The following is a 25365-nucleotide window of genomic DNA, read 5'->3' as shown; positions in this document are numbered from 1 at the left end:
TGACTGCAGAAGATTATTCAATGCCTGTGCCTTTAAAAAGGACAGTTCCTCCCACTGTTGGCTTTAAAATAATCACTGTTGTGAGGTGGAGCTGAGTCCAACGCTGCCAACAAAATTATAAGTAGTTGCTTCAGTTGGCTTGGGAACATCTGGAGTTGGAAGATGATACAGAGCGGTAGGTCTCTGTCACCATTTTAGATACATTGAAAGCGGGATTCAGTTACTGCAGTTAGCAGTTATATAGCTCCTGCGGTCTTCTGTCTATGGAATGGATTAAACCTTCTTTCCTGTAGACCTGAAGCTGCTTTCCAGTGAAGTTTTTGCATAAGTTTATCCTTATGCTGGCAGTACTTCAACATATCAACAGAGATTAAGACATTGTGTTGTTATTTTTGGAGAATCTCGCAAAGTTCACGGGAGCTATTTAGAAGATAACATTTTGTCTTCTGAAACAAGAAAGAATTCTTGAGGGGAAAAAATCTGGTGAGTTGAGTGTTTTGAATTTCAAGGGGTGTTTGAAAATGAGACTTCAGTGGAAATGAAAAATTAACAAATGACTGGCGTTGCTACTTGGTCCTTAATAAATGCAGTTATTTTGCAAGTCCAGTTACAGAAACACATCGGCCAATAATGCTGTTTATATTATACTGTAATTTTAAAATGCTGGGTTTTTGCATGTTTAATTTACAGAATCATATGAAGTTTTTCCAAACTGGATCATAAGTATAATGCCATCTCCTCCTGCTATCAGTTGTAATCATTCTGACTTCAATAACAATGATTAAGTACAAATACTTTAAATTTTGTACACACTTGTAAGAAATGCTTTGGATTTTATTCTTCAAAAAATACTTTTTCTAAAGTGTGACAAAACTGAGGCTATGGTCCTATGCACACTTATCTGGGAGTTTATCCCATGGACCTCAAGGAGGCTTACTTCTGAGTAAACACGTATAGGAATGTCTTGTGAATTATGCTATGGATTGATATGCTAAAATGTCAGATTATCAGATTAAAATATATAGAAAGTTATTCATACATGATGTACTTATAAATGTTTCTACATGCAGTACAAATGGGAAGGTTGAAATATTCATAGTTTGGTAATGTTTACTTGAAAACAATCTTGACCAGCTTTCTGCAACCTGGTGCCCTCCAGTTTTTTGGACTTTAGATCTTATCAATCCTTGCCATCATCCTTCTTGGTCAGGATGTTGTGAGCTGTAGTCCACAACATCTGGAGGGCATCCGGTAGTGGAAGGTTTTTCTTCATCCCAGCTGCTACATTTAAGCTGTCTTGATTTTCCTCTAAATGGGTCTGTCCCCATGCTTTAATGCAAGATTGCAGAAAGAACGATCAGGTCCCATTTTGGTGCATCCCGAGATCCTCAAGAGACTCCACCAAGTTCCTCACCCCAATCCATATATTTTTTTAAAAAAAGAAAGAAGCTGTTTTTGAGCCAATTCTGCATTCCCCCATAAGTATGGAACAAAGTTGACATGAAACATAGTAGCTTGAGTCCCTTTGAATCCTCTTCCGCTTTCTCCAACCTCCTAAATTGAAGCAAAAATCTATAATTTTGCAGTGAAAAACCAGAAGGCCATGGCAGAGTAAAGCTATGGTCTATGACATGGGGGAACGCAAGTGGAAAAATAGCTTCTGCTATTCACTGTTGGCTAGTCTAGTTTTTGAGTATAGACAGGTGTGGTAGTAGTAGTACTACCACATTTCACAAAATAAATTTAATTTTCTGATAGAGCCTCCAAAAACAAACATCAATTGTGTTGTCGAAGGCTTTCATGGCCGGGATCACAGGGTTGTTGTATGTCTTTCGGGCTGTGTGGCCATGTTCCAGAAGCATTCTCTCCTGACGTTTCGCCCACATCTATGGCAGGCATCCTCAGAGGTTGTGAGGTATGGAGAAAACTAAGCAAAGAGGTTAATATATATCTGTGGAAAGTCTAGGGTGAGAGAGGTCAGTATGAATGTTGTGTAGTTAATCACTTAAATTAGCATTGAAAAGCTTATCTGCTGTCTTCTTCCTGCCTCTGGGGCATCCTTTGTTTAGAGTCGTTAACTGCCCTTGGTTGATTCATGTCTGGAAATCCTCTGTTTTCAGAGTATTGCTTTTTATTTACTGTTCTGATTTTTGAGTTTTGTAATACTGGTAGCCAGATTTTGTTCATTTTCATGGTTTCTTCCTTTTTGTTGAAGTTGTCCACATGCTTGTGGATTTCAATGGCTTCTCTGTGTAGTCTGACATGATAGTTGTTAGAATGGTCCAGCATTTTTGTGTTCTCAAATAGTATTCTGTGTCCAGGCTGGTTCATCAAATGCTCTGCTATGGCTGATTTCTCTGGTTGAATTAGTCTGCAGTGCCTTTCATGTTCTTTGACTCTTGTTTGGGCGCTGCGTTTGGTGGTCCCTATGTAGACTTGTCCACAGCTGCATGGTATCCGGTAGACTCCTGCAGAAGAGAGAGGATCCCTCTGCAGGGATCCTCTCTCTTCTGCAGGAGTCTACCGGATACCATGCAGCTGTGGACAAGTCTACATAGGGACCACCAAACGCAGCGCCCAAACAAGAGTCAAAGAACATGAAAGGCACTGCAGACTAATTCAACCAGAGAAATCAGCCATAGCAGAGCATTTGATGAACCAGCCTGGACACAGAATACTATTTGAGAACACAAAAATGCTGGACCATTCTAACAACTATCATGTCAGACTACACAGAGAAGCCATTGAAATCCACAAGCATGTGGACAACTTCAACAAAAAGGAAGAAACCATGAAAATGAACAAAATCTGGCTACCAGTATTACAAAACTCAAAAATCAGAACAGTAAATAAAAAGCAATACTCTGAAAACAGAGGATTTCCAGACATGAATCAACCAAGGGCAGTTAACGACTCTAAACAAAGGATGCCCCAGAGGCAGGAAGAAGACAGCAGATAAGCTTTTCAATGCTAATTTAAGTGATTAACTACACAACATTCATACTGACCTCTCTCACCCTAGACTTTCCACAGATATATATTAACCTCTTTGCTTAGTTTTCTCCATACCTCACAACCTCTGAGGATGCCTGCCATAGATGTGGGCGAAACGTCAGGAGAGAATGCTTCTGGAACATGGCCACACAGCCCGAAAGACATACAACAACCCAAACATCAATTGATTGGAATGGGACAGAGACATGTGTGTTGTATATATGTGCATGCATCTGTATAAAAGAATTTTAGTTAAAAAAAACTAAAGCTTTAGTGTGGCCTGGAGGTAAGATCTGGAGCTGCAAGAGTGGCTCTCAGTGTTTGCTTGATGTAGACCTACGTATTTGCTTCTGCTATCTTCTGTTTATATATTTATGAATAAAACAAATAATGAAGAAGCTCATTCTTGTGTGAAGGAAGCTTTAGCATTTGCCCCAGATTTCTCACTACTTTGAGCAAAGAGGAGCATTTAAGACTGGTTATTGAAGAATGATATGCTTTCTTTGGAGATAAATTGTGAGTTGCTTAGTGAGTGAAGACTTCCAAACTGTCCTGTCAAGTCAATGTAAGCACATTGGTAATCTTTCTTAAAATAAGCATGAATATCTCATCAAATTTAACAGATGCGAGTGTTGGAGATTTCATGTGAAGAGGTGAGAGCCTTGATGGAGATCTAAAAGTAGCTGTTAAAGTAAAGGTTTTCCCCTGACATTAAGTCTAGTTGTGTCTGTGGGTTGGTGCTCATCTCCATTTCTAAGCCAAAGAGCCAGCGTTGTCCGTAGACACCTCCAAGGTCATGTGGCTGTCATGACTGCATGGAGCACCCTTATCTTCCCGCTTATTGATCTACTCACATTTGCATGTATTTGAACTGCTAGGGTGGCAGAAGCTGGGGCTAACAGCGGGGACTCACCCTGCTCCTCGGATCTCAAGTTCAGCATCTCAGCGGTTTAATCTGCTGCGCTATCGGGAGCCTTTATAAAAGCAGTTATTACTCAAACTCAAATTTTGGATTGAAAACTTTTCAGTTTCTTCTGGGTGCGTACCAAGTTAGGATTAAATAGAATACATTAATGCCATAGGTGATCACTTGATGAGACCAAACTATACAATATTGAGATTACATCCCAATACAACTGCGATTTAAGTAGCTTTGGATTTTGAGGAACTTACCAGATGTGATCAGTGTGAAAAAACCCTAAGAAGGGAGGGGGGCAGGGGGTTATTAGAAAGAGAAAGCAGAGGAGAAAATATGGTGTTTGTATGTCAGGGTAAGGGTTGCCAAAATAGAAAAGTCCTCTTAAGATGTTTACTCCATATATACCTATAAGGGCTTTATTGCAAAAGGTGGGAATCATGTTGCCCCTTAAACTATTACTGGACTGCAGATCCATCTTCCCTAGCTAGCATAGCCAACAGCGTGAATTTCTGGAATGTGTAGTCCAACAATATATGGAGAGCCAAATTATTCCTATCCCTGCTTTAATGGGTAGGATCAGACTTGTACACTTGGTACATCCCAGAGATAGTCCTCTGCACTGGGAGTCATTCCAGGAGCTCTAAACCAGTGGTTCTCAACCTGTAGGTCCCCAGGTGTTTTGGCCTACAACTCCCAGAAATCCCAGCCAATTTACCAGCTGTTAGGATTTCTGGGAGTTGAAGGCCAAAACATCTGGGGACCTAGAGTTTGAGAACCACTGTTCTAAATGTATGGGTGAAACTCACTTGGAAACCTACTTGTGATAGCTGGCTTGGTTGTGCCACTTTTGCTGTTCCAGGAAATAAAATAAAATGATTCATTCAAGGTTTTAACTTGGGTTGGAAATGGAATGATGAAACCATCCTCTCACCTTGCTCCCTTCTAGCAGGCTGCAGTTTGGTCCCTCAGTGTAAGTGAACTGCATTTCCATACTGGATTGAGAAGAATGAAGTGTTCCCCTTCCCTTCTCATCCACCCTCCCAGCAAAGAAGGATACTCGCGTCAGAACTGGCTCTATGTAGAAATGGATGGATGCCTGCGAATGGGGCCTCTGAACTGGCAGGGCTAAGTGTGTTTCTGTAAAAGAAGAATGAAGGAGTGGCAGAAAGAGAGCAAGAGAAAAAAAGATGTCCAGAACAATGATAGAAAATGGGCGGAATAAAAAGGGAGAAAAAAAAGAGGTCCCTGCCAGTTTTTTTATTTTGGTTCCTCCAGACACTGCTCATACCCACTGCCAGTTCTGCATGGCCATTTCCCCTCTGCAAAATGATGCCCTCGACTTTTAAAAAGTTTCCACACCATGTCTTTTGGTCTGTAGTTTGGAGCAAGTTGCAAGGCATACTTGGCCTAAGACCCAAGCCATTCCATGCAACCTCTTTGATGAAGAAATATAGAGCAGTCTCTTGGAGTATCCTATATGGCAGTGAATATGCTTGGAACCTTATGGAGCAGAAGCAGCAACCAGATATACTGGTTTCTGTTAATTGTTCAATGAAGGTGACAAATTAAAAGAATAACAGGAAGACTATGTGTCTTTGTGTATATGTCGGTGTTCCACCTGGGCCATTTGAAAACTTGAATTAGTTCAAGTAGAAACTTTCTCCCCATTTACTAATACATGTGTGTGCTTTAGATGCGGAACATATCTTCTTGTGACTTCTGTGTATTTTGCATAAAGGCCTGAAGAAAAAATCTAAATTGGGAAACTTGGTAATAGACAATAACATTAGGGATGCGGCCAACCCAAATTTTAGTGCTCCCACATACATAGTAAGTGCTCTCATACATGCACGTGAATAGGTCATTTGTGTCTAGAGTGTTCAATATTATTTACTATTTATTTATTTTCAGTATTTATATTCTGCCCTTCTCACCCCAAAGGGCAGATCACAATGCACAATGGCAAACATTCAACGCCATTAGACATACAACATATAGACAGACACAGAGGCAATTTAACATTTTCCAGCTTCCGGCTGCATGAGGGTATGCTCGATTCCGGCCACAGGGGGAGTTGCTGCTTCATCGTCCACTTATGAGATTATATGAATGCCCAGAACAATATGTTGGGTCTACATGTTGTTGTTTTTCCCATCAGGAGTGACTTGAGAAACTGAAAGTCGCTTCTGGTGTGAGAGAATTGGCCGTCCGCAAGGACGTTGCCCAGGACGGTTGTTTTACCATCCTTATGGGAGGCTTCTCTCATGTCCCCGCATGGAGCTGGAGCTTACATAGAGGGAGCTCATCCATGCTCTCCCTGGGTTGGATTCGAACCAGTAACCTTCAGGTCAGCAGTCCTGCCGGCACAGGGGTTTAACCCATCGTGGCTCCTATGTTGTTGTGATAATGGTATGACAGAGAGATTCAAATAGCTAGGTACCTTTCTGCAGCAGGATAGATATTTTTACTCCACCTTATGTACAGGGCAATAAACAAAATGTCGCAGTCTTCTTCATGTTTGGCCATGAACCAAGTAATTCTGTCCATCTCCTGTTCAGCCAGGTGATGAAAAGGGTAATGTGGATATGAATCACTCTGGCTTACGTGGAAGACTTGTAATCTAAGCAGGACTAAGTACAGCCAAAATTGAGGGTAAAATGAAAAGGTTGTATGATGAAAGGTCATAGAGGGAAACCTTTGTCAGCTTATACTTTTTTTAAAAAAAGATGCTGATGCCACTTAGGTTAACAGCCAGCTCAGACTTGCTTGACTTCATCTGAAATAATAATGGAAATAAAGGAGACTGTGCTTGATTGGATGGGAAATAGGTGTCTGTAATGCTCTTAGATAAGGTCTCAAAAGATAACAATGTCAAAGATGAAATTTCTGCATGGTGAATTATATGATTAAAGATATAGAATAAAGCAGGCAAAAAAAAAAACACCCTGGATTGAGCAGAAATTTCCAGATGGTCAATTGAGGGATGGGCAGTGATGGCCAATTCATAAGCTGTTCTATGTTCGAGTCAGCAAGTAACCCAGGAACCAGGTGGTTGGAGTATAAGAGTTGTCAAGTAATTAATTTAGTCCAGGTCAGTCACAGGATATTCAGCAAGATGAAGGGAGAAGCAATAGAATTGACATCAGCCAATTGTTCAGCAAATCAGTAGTCCAGATAAATAAAGCCAGCAAGATTTAAAACAGTCTTAAATTGTAGCCAATTCAAGGTCAGTAAAACACAAACGCCTGAAACGTACTGCTAGACATTAAAAAGGAGGGTTGAAAGCAACAAAGTTGCTGGGAATTTTATAGAGAAATATATAACAGGTGCCCAGTTAGGTCAGTGTCTCATACTTAGTAATCTCTGGGAACAGTGCAATCTCTTTGACTCTTCATGAATAAATGAATGATGGCAATGGATATTCAGCATTTGCAGGCTCCTGCTGGAAATAAGGCTCACCTTAACTTCAGTCTGTCTCTCACCTTGGACCCTGAAAGACCATCATTGTCAGAAGATGCAGTTTCCTGGCAATTGCCTCTTCTCCATCTGAATCGTCCAATCCTGGGAGTCTGATGTAGTATCAGCCTTCCAACTCTGCTTCTAATGTGCTCTGTTGGGTTCAGTATTTTAATAAAATAAATACAAGACCCTTTGCTATTGTCTCTGGATTCCTTAGTGATCAAGGAAGTGTGGAATCCAAAAAAGTATCAATTAACTCTCACATTATACTCAAAGGGCTGTTAGCCTTATATATTTTGTATGTTTTAACTAATTAAGTTGTTCTAAAAGTTCAAACATAGAAGATTAAAACACAGTACATCCTATTAATAGAGCCATCTCCCAGATTGAGTTAAAAGCCAAAGTTCTGGTTGAAAGGAAAGGTCTTTGCCTGCTGGGAAACTGAGAGAAGAGAAAGCAGCCAGATGGCCTCCCATGGAAGAGAATTCCTTAACTAAGGAGCTAACAAAAGAAGGCTCTCCCATCTCTTTACTAAACGATCAGGTGCATACAGGCAGATACTAGGCTCACTTCACCCTCCTCACACACCACATGTTCTCCATACAGACGTTATGGTATGCTGGTACATATACAACTTTCCTCAGCCCACCTTAAAGCCCCAAAGTTGCCTCATATAGGCATTCCATGTTTTAACACCAGCAGACAGGATTGAAAATGATCTAGTTACCGCCCCTGTACTAGATGCACATAGATTACATCAGTGATGATTCTCAGAGGTCCTGTGGAGTTCTCAACACTTTTGTAATCATTGTGTTTGTGTGAGATTGCCAATTGATTCTCCAATCCTGTCCACCAGAAGAAGGGTTTTGGGTGCTACACAGAGATGACAGGAATACCAACCCATGCAGTGCCGCATATCTCAGATCTGCACATAAAAGGAATGGGTATGTGTGTGGATGTTCTAACACAATTTTTTGCTACTGTCTTTTAAGTTGTCTAAACCTAAGCCATGCAGAGCTTCATAGATCATAAGTGGCACTTTGAATTTTGCCCAGAAGCAGACCCGTTCTCAATGGTGCTGTTGCTCAAAGGAGTTGAATTCTCCCAGTAACCAACCCATTTAGCGGTCTTTGATTAGTTGCTGAAGTTTCTGAAGAATTTCCAAAGGAGTGTGATGTAACAGTCCACAAAGAGCCCCATTTTTATCATTTCCTTCAGGAAACTAATCTGGATCTCAAAAGAGGATGCATACATTTATTCAGGGAAACCAAATTAAATTAGTTTCTTCAGCAGAGATTATAGCACCCTAAAGTGTCAGAGTGGAAGATATCAATGAAATGTGTAAATTTGCACATCCCCGACTCCTTCCTCTTTCCCTATCAACATTGACAGGTTTCTGGTGTAATATAAATTGTGTGGAGCGGGTGGGAATTATAACAAGATATTGTAATGAAGTGTAAAGATGTCAGAAGTTGATAAATTGATCTAGATCAGTACAGGATTAATCATGTACCCCTCAAGAGCAGCAAGTCCCAGCAACTCAAGCTATCCAGCATGGCTAATGATCAGGAATAATGGAAGTTGCAGTTCAACAGCCTCTGGAGGTCTGCATGATTCCTATCTCAATTTAATCTAAAATTTTAAAATTTCAAACATAACAGGTGAGGTATTTCAGCCTGCTGTTCCACATTGCCATGTTAAACTGTTGGGTTTGAGCCTAGCTTCTTACATAAGTTTTAGATTGCATGCCATTTAGTGTAGGGATGGGAAGTTCACATGTTTTGGACTTCCACTCCCAAAAATCCTAGTCAGCTTACCAGCTGTTAGGAATTGTGGAAGTTGACGTCCAAAACACCTGGAGAGTCAAAGTTTGCCTATGCCTGTTTTAGTGGTTTTAAAGCGCTGCAGTTTGTGTGTGGATAGGTAATTTTTCCTGGATCCAATGTGGATATAAACACAACAGCCAATATAGCTAACTTAGAGGCTTCCGCAAAACCTTGGCATGCTTCAGTTAACAAAGGTGTTAATTGCTAGCGCTATATAACTGCAGCCCTAGTACCTGGAGCATGGTGAACAGGCAGAAAGGTCAACAGATATTTTGTATGGGCATTTCAAGGAGGGGGGGCAAAGTTGTGTGCCTACCTAAGATGACGATATGGATGGCGAGAGAGCTCTGCTGCAAGCCCTCATTCAGATCACAAACAATCAACATTAACCCAACCAACACAAGCTCACCAAAACAGAATGGAATAATAGAACACTAAGAAGCACACTAGCAAACCTCATTCCAACTCGCACAGCCTTAACCCAACAAATCCTCCCAAAAGATTCACTGAGACTAGGGAGTTTTAACACAACAGACACAGACTCGCCTTGTGCTTTTAATTCTTCCTTTTAATGCCTCTTGGCCTTGCTGCCTGTTAGCTGTGCTCTAGGGACTGGGGCTGCAGCTGTGTAGAGAAAGCTAGTGGCTGCCTATTTGCTATTTCCAGATGTAGTGAAAGACATTAGTGCATTACTAATATCAAAATAAAATTTGACTGCCAGTCTAGTCAGCTTCTGTACATATAATGTAGGCCTTGTACTTTAGCTCGGGCAGCCAAATGTCAGAATGGCACTGCTGTAATCAGTGGCTGCTTGGAAATGAACAGTATGCGGATAGCAATCCAAGAATGCAGTTCTGCACATATCAGTTCAGTTGTATATGCATCTGAATATAAATGACACTCCCAAATAAATGTGCATAGGATTGCATTGGATGGTGGGAATCAACAAGTGTATTTGTGCCACCATAATCAATAAAGCTATGTTCAGTATAAGTATATTGAAACCGCCTTGGTCCTAGAAATAGAGCATCATTATATAGTAGCTGATAAATGGTTCCCATCATGTTTAGGCAGTGTTGCTAGTGATGATGAATTTTAGGAGTTGCATTCAGAAAGTTCTTCACTGTAAGGTAAAGGTAAAGGTTTTCCCCTGACATTAAGTCTAGTCGTGCCCGACTCTGGGGGGTGGTGTTCATCTCCATTTGTAAGCCAAAGAGCTGGCGTTGTCCGTAGACATTTCCAAGGTCAGTCATGTGGCCGGCATGACTGCATGGAGCACTGTTACCTTCCCGCTGGAGCGATACCTATTGATCTACTCACATTTGCATGTTTTCGAATTTCTAGGTTGGCAGAAGCTGGGGCTAACAGCAGGAGCTCACCCTGCTGCCCGGATTCGAACCGCCAACCTTTCAGTCAGCAAGTTCAGCAGCTCAGTGGTTTAACCCCTGCGCCACCAGGGGCTTCACTGTAGTTCAAGACGTTTTTTCCATACATGTTTTTTTCCACATGTATGTTTTCACATATACAGTAAAAGCAACAGTATATACAGTCAGTCCCTGAGTTACACACATCTGATTTAACATTTGGCTCCTAGCTACAAACATGATTGGTGGCGGTGCTAGGTGGGTCTGAGAATGTTTGCCAGTCAGCAGCACTTTACTGGGCCTTTTGTAGTATAGGCAGTCTTTGAGTTACAAACATCCAACTTACAAATAACTCATAATTAACAATGAAGGTGAGATAACAGGAAGTGAGAGAAATCTCCTTGGAAGGGAAATTCACTCCTAGAAGAGTTATCATGGAAAAAGGTGTCTCCACTGAAGCTTTATCACCAATCCTAGTTTCCAAAACAAGCCAAATAATAATTTAGGACAAACATTTGTCAATGGGGGAAGGTCTTCTGTTCCACCACCTGCTCGAGTAGGTTTGGTGGGAAAACAGGAGAGGGTCTTTTCGGTGGCTGCTTCTAGTCTGTGAACTCCCCCTCATGAGACATTAGGATGCCTTCTGCAAGCAGGCATTTGGGGAAGGATAAGGGGCACATTTCTGCAGAGGTTGTGGTTGGAATTGGTTGTGAATTTTAAATGCAATTTTAATTGCATGTATTATATTTTAACTGTATTTTAACAGTCCACACGGTATTATTTCATTGGTTTTTTTTATTTTGGTATTTTGAGTCCTCACAGGGAGAAAGGCAGGGTATAAATAAAGTAAATATAAATATAGCCACTTGTGAGATTTTTACTGCTGTCTGTATCCTAATTAAATAGGTTTAATCTCATTTCTTGTTCCCGAGACAACAAGAGGTAAGAGGAAATCTGCCCTTAGAAAGGGAAATTCACTCCTGTAAGAGTTCTCATGCGGCAAAGGTGTCTCCATAGAAACATTCTCACCACTTCTTGTTTCCACAAAAAGCAATTTTAAAAAAAAAATCCAATTGTCTCAGGGACAGAAAGTGAAGTGAAATCTTCTGAACAGGGGCACAGACAGCAACACAAACATAACAGGCATGTTAACTCTTCCCTATTATAATACTATGTAACATGATGTGCTATAAATGTCATTTCCTAATCGGTTCTATCATAAAAACATGGAAAAAGTTTATTAAACTGCCAAAACTTTGTGGTTGCAGGACATCCTGCAGCGCATTTTGCTATAGTGTTTCAATAAATATCTCATAGAGCAGGGGTCCCCAAACTAAGGCCCGGGGGCCGGATGCGGCCCTCTAAGGCCATTTACCTGGCCCCCACCCTAGTTTTAGACTTAGGCTCGCCCAAAGTCTGAAATGACTTGAAGGCACAACAACAATCCTACTTGATGATCTCATTGGCCAGAAGCAGGCCCACACTTCCCACTGAAATCCTGATAAGTTTACAGTATGTTGGTTAAAATTATTTTTATTTTTAAATATTGTATTGTTTTTTCATTTACCAATACTGTAAATGAAATATTCTAAATGAATGATATGATAATAATATAATATATTGTAATAAAAATATTGTGTATACATATAAAATTGATAATAAATATTTTAATGTAATACAATATAATATGTATTTATTTATTTATTACAGTATTTCTACCACGCCCTTCTCACCCAATAGGGGACTCAGGGCAGCTAATAATAATAATACAATATAATAATATTGTATAATAGAATAATATTAATTATATATTATATATTAAATGTAATATTACTAATAATATTACGGTATAATGGTATAGTACAATATAGTAATATATAATGCTAATATTGTGCTATGCTAATAATATAATATATTGTATGTACATACAATTTGTAAGCCGCTCTGAGTCCCCTTCGGGTTGAGAGAGGGTGGGGTATAAATGTAATACATAAATAAATAAGTAATTGTTGCTGGGTTTTTTTTTTTGCACTACAAATAAGACATGTGCAGTGATCATAGGAATTTGTTCATTTTTTTTTCAAATGATAATTCGGCTCCTCAACAATCTGAGGGACCATGAATTGGCCCTCCACTTAAAAAGTTTGAGGACCCCTGGTCTGGATGGTCTTTGAAGGTCTCTTTGCTTAGCTACAACCTTATGATAATATCTAGATGGCTTTTGGAGGTCACATTCTTTACCTATGGTCCTATGAGATTATCTAGATGGCCTTTGAGGGCCCCTTTCCTTACCGATGGTCTTATGAGACCATCTAGATCAGGGGTCCCCAAACTAAGGCCCGTGGGCTGGATGTGGCCCTCCAAGGTCATTTACCTGGTCCCTGTCCTAAACTTTAGACTTAGGGTTGACCTAAGTCTACCTGGACTTTGGAGGTCTCTTTGTTTACCTATGGTCTTATGAGATTGTCTACATGGTCTTTGAAGGTCTCTTTGCTTAGCTATGGTCCTATGCGACCGTCTAGATGGCCTTTGGGGGTCCCTTTCCTTACCAATGGTCTTATGAAACAATCTAGATGGTCTTTGGAGGTCCCTTTGCTTACCTATGTTCTTATGAGATTGTCTAGATCAGGGGTCCCCAAACTAAGGCCCTCCAAGGTCATTTACCTGGCCCCTGTCCTAAACTTTAGACTCAAGGTTGACCTGTATGAAATGCCTTGAAGGCACACAACAACAACAATCCTAATTTTGGACTATTTCTTCATTGGCCCCCCAACAGTCTGAAGGTCTGTGAATCGGCCCTCCACTTAAAAAGTTTGAGGACCCCTGTCATAGAGTCTCAACCAATTCAACATAGTTTGTGGCAGCCACAAAAACAAAGTTTCTGGGGTATAACAACTACAGTACTTTCAAAGTAAGTACCGCACAATTAAACAGAAAATATCACCTTCCAACCAGGAACATATTTTTCCAATTTTGTTACATAGTGTACAATCAAAACTTTTTAAAAAATCCGGCTGAAGTTACACATTAAAAATGTATTTGTTCCAATTTACAAACGAATTCAGTTTAAGAACAAACCTACAGAACCTATCTTGTTCATAACCTGGGGGCTACATGTAATTATGAAGACTATTTTGATGGAGGGTGGATGCTATACATGCAGTTTCTACTACTCATAAGATAATATAACCTTGCAGTAGTGCATAGTCAAGAGTTATGCACTGCAGGTACTTTGTCTTGTGATTTGCAGTCATGGAATAATGTCAGGCATCATACTATTTGCTTTACACTGCTGAAAAGTAAATAAATAGTTCAGAGGTCATTGCCTTTGGTAAATGGCAGCATGCTGGGGAAACAGTATATAGATCCACCTTCTTAAGGCAATTCTAGTTGTTAAGATTAGATGTGGACAGGATGTGCGTGGATTTTCAGTTATGTCCTGCTATCCTGAATTCTAATAGTTTGAGCTCTGATAAGCTTAGCACGTCTCCAGAAGAAATGCTTCCTCAAATGGGGAAAGATGTCTTGTTCGTCACAGAATGTGAGTGCCTTGAACTATGTATCTTGCATTTAAGTTGCTCTGTTCATAGTTTATCAGAGGAAGTAGATAAAGGTTTAACTCTCAAGTCTGATTACTGAGGGATATATCTCTGACAGGAAACCATTCAGAGAGGGAAAACATATTAATTACAAGGAATGTCCATTTCCTTAATATCTAGTTTGACCATGGCAGAAGTTTCATCCTTCCTTGTCGCATTGCTTCTTGTGATGAATGGCAGTTATCACAAAAAACTCTTCCATTGTGAGATTTGTTCTCCATCTGACACAACGAAGGTTTCATACTTCACTGGCAGCCACTGTATATGAAGATATAGATGTACAATTGCATTCTGACAAGCTTTTCGGCACTAACTTTTATGAGAAGATGGAAGTAGCAAACTTCCTCTGTATAAATCTTGCCAAGAAAACGGTACAATAGGATTACCATAAACTGGAGATGTTTTGAAGACAAAGAACAACAACTTTTCTTCTCTGTCTGTCCTTTAAAAAATATGTGCTCTGCGCATACATAAATCTATATAATTAACCTGTTGTGCTCCCGCGTAGAACAACTGGGGAAAAGAGAAGAATTAGCTATATGAATTGTTTTCTGTAACGAAATGAATAGAAATGTAATAAAAAATTAATTACTAAAAAAATCTATATAATTCATATGCTGGTGCACATGGTAAGTCCCTGTGTTAGGATTCTTGTAAAAATTCCTGTTCAAGGCAATGAATGTATTTTCTGCTATTGTAGTGGGTAAATGTTCTTGTTGTGTGCATCATTTCTGATCCTAGAAATGTGGCTCCTTTGTGGCTGAGAGAGTGTGATTTGCCCAAGGTCACTCACCAGGTTTCCTGGTGGAGTGGGGATTCAGACTTTGGTTTCCAGAGTTGTAGTTCAACACTCAAACCACTACGCTGCCTCCTACCAGTTATAAAAGTATGTTTAAAAGAATATACCCATAACTCGATCCTTCTTAGGTTATAAAACATGTAGTATCCTGTTCCTTGCCAACTGTTTAAATGGATGTATGTTAAAGGAGTGTTAGTATATCTTTGTTACATTTGTTTTAAAGGTGGAGTTGCCTTCCTGAAAGAGTAGTGCCTTCCTGAAAGCAGAGCAAGCATTTTACTTATCTGTTGTGTTCACATCAGGTCTAGCCCCACCATTTGGATGAAGTGAGGCATCATATTTGGGGTGTCATAAAGAAATGGCAAATTCATGGTTACTTAATTAGTTGTTACTCTATTTTTTGCCAGGAGAAGTGATTGAGGTATTTTCTGCCAGTGTGGCTTTACACACCATGTACCTTTAACAGGTGAGGGTGCAAAACAGGCATTTGCTACACTGTCTCAGGCAGCAAAATGTCTTGCATTAGTCTGATTCATATATTTAGCAGGTACCAGGTGAGGGTCTTATTTCAGCAGCAAAAAAGCAAACGGTCTCTCTTTTCTTCCCATCAGTCTGTTGCTCCAGTGTAAGCCCTCTTTGGGGAAATAGGGGTGTGATATGAATACTTCAGGTACCTAAGGCTTCAGGTACTGGAGACCACTTGCTACCTCTTTTCTTCTTTTGAGGTACATGATGGAAGACATGTGAAATACAAATAAAAGTGCCTGGATGAATGGGCTAAAGAGAAGAGTAAGGCAAAGTTTAGGACCTTCCACATCCCTATTGAAACAGGTGGGCATGTAGCCAACTAGCAGGAAAGGAAAGGCTTTACTTTTATAATGCTTACCCTACCATCTCATAAAAGTGCTCAAAATAGTTACCAATAACATCTGCAGTATGAAAACCTAAAGTACACTGCCCTACAACCCATGATCATATTTTTTGAACTTGATCATATGAATCTCCACTGCCAGATAATCTGGGATAAGAAGATAATGTGGGATCAGATCCTGGGTTATGTAGATCCAGTCTCAAGTTTGAACACTAGGAATCCTGCTACTTGCTTTGCTTGCATTCCTCCATTTAATCCTTTCATGGACTGGGTTCCTGGGCCTCAGGATGATCCCTTAAATGTGGCTGTGTTGTTCTGTGTTGTTCACTTCAAAGCAGATAATCTGGATTTTATATGGCAGTGCAGAAGGGGCCTCAGTGGTGAGTCAGGATAGCTAGGGTTTTGGTTGCTGGAGAGGGTTGAAGAGAAGATCAACTTCTGTAATGAACAAAATAAAATATGCACAGGTATCCGCTGGACCGATACCTGCAAATGTCAACAGGAGAGTTCAAGCTAATATCAGAATTAAATCAGGTAGGAGAAAATAAACATGGCAACCAGAATGAATAAATGCAAGCTTAAACAGAACAGCAGAAACAAAAGGAAAACAACTCTGTATGCCAAATGCCTCCTAAAATATGAAAGGATGTTACCTGTCATCAGAAGGCTGTTTTGTTCATTTCTTTACCACAATTAGGGTGGTTTCCGTTTCAGTCCTTTTTCTTTATAAACCTTAATCCAGCAGTACTTTTATTCTGCAGAGGAGTGAGAGACATGCAGCAAAGTGAGGCGTGGGGGCGAAGAAAACACGATTGAATGGTTTGGCTTTGCAGTAATAGCAACACACTCTTTGCTCCTGTGTTTGTTAAGGATATGTGCCAATGTGTGAATAAGCATGCAGATTAGCATGTGTTTTGTTTTACTTTAAAAAAAAACATGTTTGAAAGTGGTTAGAATACTTTCTTGGGTATTTTTGTAGAGCTGAGCTAGATGGTGTAAAACATGCTTTTTTAATATACTCTGTGCGACCAAGTTACAGCGTCTCTTTGTGGCTCCTGCTGTTTAAAAGCTTGCCACTCTGGATTCATTTAGGGCAGTGGTTCTCAAGTTGATGTCCCCAGATGTTTTTGGCTTTCAACTCCCAGAAATCCTAACAGCTGGTAAACTGGCTGGGATTTTTGGGAGTTATAGACCAAAAACATCTGGGGACTCCAGGCTGAGAACCACTGATTTAGGGGCTGCCCCAATCCAGATACACATAGCTTCCCTCAGAAGTTAACTCCTGCCCCCATGTTATTCCCTGAAGCCATAATTGCACCATGCACTTGGATGTGGAAATAGTAAAACACAGCATTTCTTTGAGTCAAGTTATACTATATCTCCATGCTCTGGCTACAATTGGTCATGTGGAAGTAACATTTTCACATGCAACGCTGTGTTGGGCTGGGCTGCATAACTCCAGCTAATCTGTCAATTAGATGTTACAGCCTTCTGACTCTAGTGGATGTATATTCCCCACATGCTCCGCTTGCTGTTTAAACAGGAAAGCGAGCCAGCAAAATTTGACTTTGTGTGTCTAATGGGAATGACTTATATGAATAGCAAAACATGATTTTTGTTTGCCAAATAGGTGGGTAGGCTCCCGTCATCCAATCACCTGTGGCTGCCTTTCCTCCACCCCCTTAGAGCTTGCAGTTTCACACCACCGACTGCTTCGACTTTTAAGGCAGATATTGAAGCAAAATCTTCCTTCACCATTTGTTGCTAGACCAAAGAAATCCAGAAGTCTGTAAACTGAATATTTCTGTTGGGTAAGTAAAGGTTAGGCTGAAAGAAAGTTGGCAGTTGATTTGTAAAACAACTGAAAACACTTGAGAAGACATTGAATGGTGTCTGTAAAATCTTTGAGTCACTTGCTATAAATGGCTTAGCAGCCTGCAAACAGTGCACCAAAGTAGACTATTCATGGGAATAAACCACAACTTATGTTGAATACCTGGCTTTCTAAAGATACTTTTCCTATAGATTTTTTAATCTAGTTTTTATAATATGATTTTGGAGGAATATAGAAAAATCCTCAAGATGAAGAGAGCAATGTTCAAAATCTAGATAACTGCTGTGAAATAATCATAACTAGATTATCTTGAAATTAAGTTATTGAAAGTTTGAAATGCCTTATGTGACATTTAATATTTTGTAAGTTTTGTTAGAAGGATTTTGAAAACGTAAGCTACATTTTTATAACTTTGTGCACTTTCTAGGAAGTAAAATAAGGTTTTTAACTCAACAGGAGTGTATGGTTACATTATTAAAATTTGCTATAGTACTGCAATCCTTAATGGAGTAGGATGTAGAGCATAGTTGAAAATTTACAGTCTTGCAAATGTTTTCAGGGTGGTTGCAGCTTAATAGTCGAACAGTGTGTAGTCTCTGAATCTTATAGTTTAAGAATGGGAAGCTGCTCTGAAGGGGCAAGGCTGAAAAATGATAGGAGAAACAATGCATAATTTCTGATGTGTTTGGTTTAAAAAAACAACAATGTAACAAATGAGAGCCAGTGTTGTGTAGTGGTTTGAGTGTTGGGTTATGATTCTGGAGACCAACGCTTGAATCCATGCTCACCTTTGGAAACCCCCTGGGTGATCTTGAGCAAGTCACATTCTCTCGGCTCTAGATGAAAGCAAAGGCAACCCCCCTCTGTGCAGATCTTGCCAAGAAAACCTTATGATAAAGTTGCCATGAATTGGAAACAACATCAAAGCATGCAACAACAACAGAATGATGGCAGATGCTTGTCATCTGTGCTGTCTAGAAAGGACCTGTGACATTCCCATAACCACATTCCGATCAGCATTTCCAATAGCAGTTTTATCTGCTCTTTTGTAAGCCTGTTTCATCTTTTGCAGCTGAATTTGCCTATCCTGCAATTGGAGTTGAGAGACAATTTGGAGCGGATTTGGGAAGGGAACGGGGAAGCTGGAAAACTTCCGCTAACATAATGACCTTCCATTGGAGGACAGACATAATTCAGTGCAATTCCAAGTGTTACAAAATATGGTATTCCTTTTACATATACTATGTATCAAATATTAGAAATGAGTAACTAGAAACACATATAAGTCACAGTGTATCATCATCTCATCTGAGTGGAGTTAGGCCTGGTTTGTGCTTGGATGGGAGGTCAGCATCGATACCAGTGATCTCTTGGTAGGGGCTTACCTGAAGCCTTTGAGATATTGTTGCCAATCAAGAGTTGGCAATACTGGACTAGGTGGAGCATTTATCTGACTAAGTACTGTATAATTACTTTTTCGATATTTCAGCCTTCTCTCTTATTTTTCAGAATTCCTAATCCAAAATGATAACTTGTGGACCAGCTTTGTCATTTGTTCGGCGCCTTTTCCGGAGGAAGATTGTAACTTTGGACAGCCTTGAAGATTCCAAATTATGTCGCTGTTTGTCAACTATGGACCTCATTGCCCTCGGCGTGGGAAGTACCCTGGGAGCTGGTGTTTATGTCCTCGCGGGAGAAGTTGCAAAAGCAGATTCTGGACCTAGTATAGTTCTTTCTTTCCTCATTGCGGCCTTAGCTTCTGTGATGGCAGGCCTCTGTTACGCCGAATTTGGTGCTCGAGTTCCAAAGACTGGCTCTGCGTATCTGTATACATATGTAACTGTTGGTGAACTCTGGGCTTTTATCACTGGTTGGAATCTCATTTTGTCCTACGTTATAGGTGAGTTTGGAAACCTTTGAAACTGTTGGGAGAATACCAACCCTAACCTGCTTGGCTTTGCCTCCTGGATTTTGCTAAGTACTTGGAATCTGTATGTGTGAGAGATCATTTGGACATGCGTTTTCCAAGCCTAGTTTTTCTGTACGTTTGATAATAGTATGAATGGAACAACATCCTGTGATTAGCAATATACCCATACGAGGGGGATAAACATGGAATGGGTTGGAATGAAGTGATATCAGTGATAGATGAACTAGTTAAAAGGATTAACCAACTAATTTATAGGGAGCCCACCTGCTGACTGAAAGGTCATAGGTTAAAATCCAGAGAGCAGGGTGAGCTCCCACTGTTAACCCCAGCTTCTGCCAACCTAGCAGTTTGAAAACATGCAAATGTGAGTAGATCAATAGGTACTGCTCCATGCAGTCATGCCGGCCACATGACCTTGGAGGTGTCTACGGACAACGTTGGCTCTTCGGCATAAAAATGGAGATGAACACCAACTCCCAAAGTCGGACACGACTAGACTTTACCTTTACCCTAAATATGAAGATAGAAGAACCCAATAGTTTGAACTAGTGTGTGAGTGATTCTTTTTGGGGTGTATAAATCTATATAATATATCGTCCTGGAACATGGTGATAAATAGTTTTTCAACCAGTACTAAGAATGGGAAAAAATAAGTACCCAAAGATAAGCCGAGTTTTTCAGCCCTTATTTATGAGCTGAAAAAGCCACCCCCGGCTTATAATCGGGTCAAGGTCAAGGCCGGCAACGGAGCCTGCAGGCTATTGCTTGTAATACGTGATCTATTTCTCTCTTCTCCTCCCTTATCAGGGTGTTTACTTTTGCAAAGCCTCCCTCGCTCTTAATCAAGGGAATGTTTTGAAAAGAGAGACACCCTTGCAAGTCAGGAAGAAGAAAAATATATATTCATTAATCTTATGAAAGCATTTCCCCCTGAAATATTTGTTAAACTCTCCTACAGATATATAGGCATTAACCCCTTGCAATCTTTTGCAATCTCTATGTACCTTTATATGTGTATCTATCTATATAAATTAATTTTATATATGATTTTCCCCTAATATGTTTGCAGGTCTTTGTAAATCCTTTACCTTTACCTTGTAGATCCATGTACCTGTGTATCTGTAGCCATACATATACATTATTTTTATATATGAATTACCCTCATATGTTTGCAAGTCTCTGCAAATATCTATATAAAGAGAGATGTCTGGATAGATATGAATATATTCTTACCTACCTATATATAGGGCTTGGAAATATTACAGGGGTAAATGAACACACAAATATATATAGACATGTCTATAGAGGGCTTGCAAATATTGTAGGGGAAATGCACACACACAGAGGGATTTGCAAACGTTTCGGGGGAAATGCATATGTGAAATTAGTATAATTATAGATCTATATCTAGTTCTGCATTGTTTATATAAGCATTGAATGTTTGCCTGTTACTATGTTGGAAGCTGGCCTGAGTCCCCATGGGGAGATAGGGTGGGATCCAAATGAAGTTGTTATTATTATTATTATTATTATTATTATTATTATTATTATTATTATTATTATTATTAGGTTATTGTTGATACCATATTGTTTTTGTTGCCCCCACTTTTCCACTTATAGAGCTAGTTTATTGCTTTTCTTTGAAATACGGTAAATATTCAAAAACATTTAACCTACTGATGTCTCAATTAATGAAATTTTATTGGTATCTATTTTTATTTTGAAATTTACCCGTAACTGCTGCATTTCCCACCCTCGGCTTATACTCGAGTCAATAAGTTATCCCAGTTTTTTGTGATAAAATTAGGTGCCTCAGCTTATATTTGGGTCGGCTTATACTCGAGTATATACGGTATGTCTGTGTTTCTTCTCTCCTTCAGAGTCATTTTTCTCAGCCTGCTCTTTCCCCCTTAATCATGCATAGTCAGGTGTTGTATTTGCATTGGGTGCTTAACCAGGGTTGCTTTTTAATGCAAAGTTTGAAGTCCTTCAGGAAATAGTTGAGTTGATGAGAAATTGTCATTATGTTGGAATTTTAAATTATAGTAGGTAGCACAATTTTTGTTCCTAGGTTATAAACGTCATTTCCCAATTGGTTCTATCATAAAAACATGGGAAAAGTTTGTTAAACTACAAAAAACAAAGTTTTGCGAGACATCCTGCAGCACAAAATATGCTATATTTCAATGAATATCTCATAGAGTCTCAACAAATTCAAACATAGTTTGTGACAGCCACAAAAATGATGTTTCTGGAGTCTAACAATTATTTTCAAAGTAAGCACCACACAATTAAACAGGAATAACACTTTCAAATCAGGAACTGAAACATTTTCAAATTTTGTTATATAGTGTTAGGGATTCTAAAGATTTCCTGCTGATAGAACTGTGCTCTGAGAGCAACATAAAACTGAAATACCATTGTTTAGAATAACCTACATTTCTTGGCCATGGTACCCTGGATAACATATAAATTTTGTTAAACATTATGTTGTGTGTACTACTATTATCTTATGTTTGAAGGTGGAGTAGCAAGGCTAATATATCTTATGACAGTTTCTTTGAAGAACCAACAGCTGCAGCTGGACATATCTTTCTTCATCCACATGGCTGTATTATGTGCTTTGTCCTGATGGCAAGCTCATCAAAATTTCAAATTCTTCATGTAGCTATTTACTCTAAAGATTAAGTAAATTAACTATTTATTTCCTTGGGTACTACAGAACCAATGTATCAAATGTACAGGTACATACAATTTTTGTTTATAATGAGTGGGACAGGTTTGAGTAAAGCAGGCAGACTTTTTCAAGGGTCTGGATAGTGCAGATTTAATTTATTGATTCTGTTGGGTTGGGATTTGACATGATGATGGTGATGCTTCTGATGCTGCTTTCCAAATTCAAGTAGGCAAATATACCATTATAATCTGTTTTGTAATCTCCAGTATTTTTGTTCTATTTTGTTCTATTTGCTTAGGTACATCAAGTGTAGCGAGAGCTTGGAGTGGCACCTTTGATGAACTCCTTGGAAAACAAATTGGTTATTTTTTCAAAACCTATTTCAGAATGAATTATTCTGGTCTAGCAGAGTATCCAGATTTTTTTGCAGTCTGCCTTATATTGCTTCTAGCAGGTAAAAATGTTTAAAATTCATTCTTATCATATTCCTAGAATTTGCATTAAGGTAAAGCATCCAGTATGATACATTTACCCCCAATGTGCTTGTGATTTTATAATGGGTTTTTAACTATAGTTATCCTGTTTTTATGTGATTTATTTACTTATTTTTATTTACTTTATTTTTATGTATCCCACCTTTCTTCTGATGTAGGGACTCAAAATGGCAACGTAAGGTTGAATTCAGTGTTAGTCCAAATTAGAGTGAAATGGTGAAATGAATAGGATTACCACAAGCCTATTTATTTGATCAAAGCAAGATTAGGTAATGCTAATATTGTATTTTTTCAAATAGTTATGGGAATGTTTGTACATATATTTGATATGATTTGTCCAATTTGATTTAGAATATTACATTAAAATTTGTAGCTGCTTCAAGAAGAAACATTTATTTGAAAAGTATTCATTTAGTCCCTTGGATTTAAAAAAATAGATGAATTAGCATATTAAAGTATTCTAAACCTGACTATTGCTGCATGAAGCAGTCAATGCATTTCTTGTTAAGTTAGCACTGATCAATTTCATAAACCAAGTTTGTGGGAAATGCTGGCTAGGGTATTCAGAGAGCTGTTTTTAAAAAAATAAGCACATTATGTAGGTTTATGATGATCATTGACTAAAAAAGTTACTTTCCCAACTGCCAGAATCGTCCACCCAACATAGCCCTTCTAGCTGGGGGATTCTGGAAGCTCTCTTTCAAATAAAGTAACTTTAGCCAGAACAGCTTTTTAAAGCATGATTTCTGAATCCTCTGCCTGTGTTCCCTATGCTTATATATTATGCAATGCCATGTGAAATGGTATTTCAATATGTTTGGTTCCCAAAATCCATAATCTCAATACCTACTTGGAACTATTACAGGAATTACACTTGTACAACCACTGCAGCAGGTTATAATTTGTTGTTGGTGGTGGTGTTATTTTTATTATTTTATCAGCTTGGGGACCCGGCGGTGCCTGGGTTATTAGAAGAAGGCATTATTTGTTTTGGGATGTTGGGTAATATCACTGAAGTTTGGTCCAGATCCGTCGTTGGCTGGGTTCAGTGCTGTCTGGATAAGGTTGAACTACAACTCCCAGATTCCCAGCACAATCACCCCCAAACCCTGACAGCATTCACAGTTGGCCATGTTGGGTCTGTGTGCCAAGTTTAGTCTAGATCTGTTGTTGGCTGGGTTCAGGGCTCTCTGGATGCAGGTGAACTATTACTCCCAGATCCAAGGTCCATTCCCACTAATCCTTGTAGTATGTTCAGTTGGTCATGGAGCTTCTCTGTGCCAAGTTTGGCCCCAGTCCATTGTCGGTGGGGGTAACAGTATCAGTGAAGGTACTGTAAGTCCCATTATCCATGGCAAGTTTGGTCCAGATCCATCGTTGGTTGGGTTCACAGTGCTCTCTGGATGTAGGTCAAGTACAACTTCTGTAAATCATGGTGAATTCTCCCCAAACCTCTTCTTCCATTGCTGATCAATTCCTCTGTTAACAGTGTTTCCCTAGGAAATGGTAGGAAAGGGTTAAGGGAGAGGCAGTGGGCGGGGTCATGCAAATTAAGGAACTCTGGTATTTCTATTCTGGAGCAAAAAAAAAAACATCTAGGATGAAAGCCTTCACTTGGGTGGGGGGAAATATGGTATTTGTGGAGGACACTGGCAGGGTTTGGGCTACATGTTCATGGTGCTCACTATAACCTGCATGTCAGTGGAGGGAGGGCCATTGGTGTCTCCTGCTCAGTGGGTGTTATAACCTGTTTGTGGAGGTGAGAGGTTGTCTGTGTAAGTGGACACATCCACCACATACACATTTTTCACTTTTATTATGTTTATAGATTTGTATCCTGCTTTATCCCCCTAAAAAAGAGACCCAAAGTAACCCAATTCCTGTTATTAAAAACAATATATAGTTTAAAATCTTGAAAACATACAAACATTTAAAGAGAATTAAATGTTGAAACTATTAGAAATAATCAGTTAAAAACTATTAAAACAAATTAAAAACCAATTCACATAGCTAAAACAGTTCATAGCACCCCCGGCTCAGTCTTAAAAACTTCCTTTTTTAAAAGCCTGCCTGAAAAGAAATAACCTTACCTATGCAATTGCTCATGGAAAAACCTTCTTGCTTTACAGGTTTATTATCATTTGGAGTAAAAGAATCCGCATGGGTGAATAAAATCTTCACTGCTGTTAACATCTTGGTCCTTCTCTTTGTTATGATTTCTGGCTTTGTGAAAGGTGACATAAATAACTGGAAGAAAACGGAAGAATTTCTTATAAACTACACCGTGGAAGTCAAGTAATTTTAGGGTTTATTCTACTTCTGCTTGACTGTTAGCCTTTGTTTGTGAATGTTTTGCATGTAGTACCATGGACAAGTGCTATATAACTTGTGTAGAAAGGAATTCATTGAAAGTGTTTGAGCTACATATCTTCCTTTTCGCCTGCTCCCATGAGACTGGGAGGAATAAAGCAGCTTCACGCTAACGAATTCCTAGCTAAGGGATCCAAGAACTGTGTGAAGGGTTTTATTTTAACTTCTAGATGATTTCTGAACAATTTAACAACAAACACCGGGATGTTTTGCCAGCATGTTTGATAAA

The 25365-nt window shown here is 39.3% G+C and overlaps 1 protein-coding gene across 5 annotated transcripts in view; it reads left to right on the top strand.

Annotated features, from left to right (window-relative positions):
* Positions 1-25365, top strand: part of slc7a2 (solute carrier family 7 member 2) — a 73541-nt gene that overhangs the window by 26723 nt on the left and 21453 nt on the right. For 2 of the 5 annotated variants that reach the window (XM_003221624.4, XM_008111741.3), the window contains exons 1-5: positions 144-483; positions 17462-17642; positions 19175-19565; positions 22571-22726; positions 24896-25061. In XM_003221624.4, coding sequence (XP_003221672.2) covers positions 19190-19565; positions 22571-22726; positions 24896-25061 — 698 coding nt within the window. In that variant the 5' untranslated portion in view covers positions 144-483; positions 17462-17642; positions 19175-19189. Of the gene's footprint in view, positions 1-142; positions 484-17461; positions 17643-19174; positions 19566-22570; positions 22727-24895; positions 25062-25365 lie in introns of those variants that run through there. The other 3 variants (XM_008111742.2, XM_003221623.4, XM_008111744.2) reach the window with 3 other exon arrangements.

This window comes from Anolis carolinensis, chromosome 5 (assembly GCF_035594765.1).
Source record: "Anolis carolinensis isolate JA03-04 chromosome 5, rAnoCar3.1.pri, whole genome shotgun sequence".
NCBI classification, from domain to species: Eukaryota; Metazoa; Chordata; class Lepidosauria; order Squamata; family Dactyloidae; genus Anolis; species Anolis carolinensis.
The sequence above is the reverse complement of the archived record's forward strand: the minus strand, read 5'-3'. Positions and strand labels throughout refer to the sequence as shown.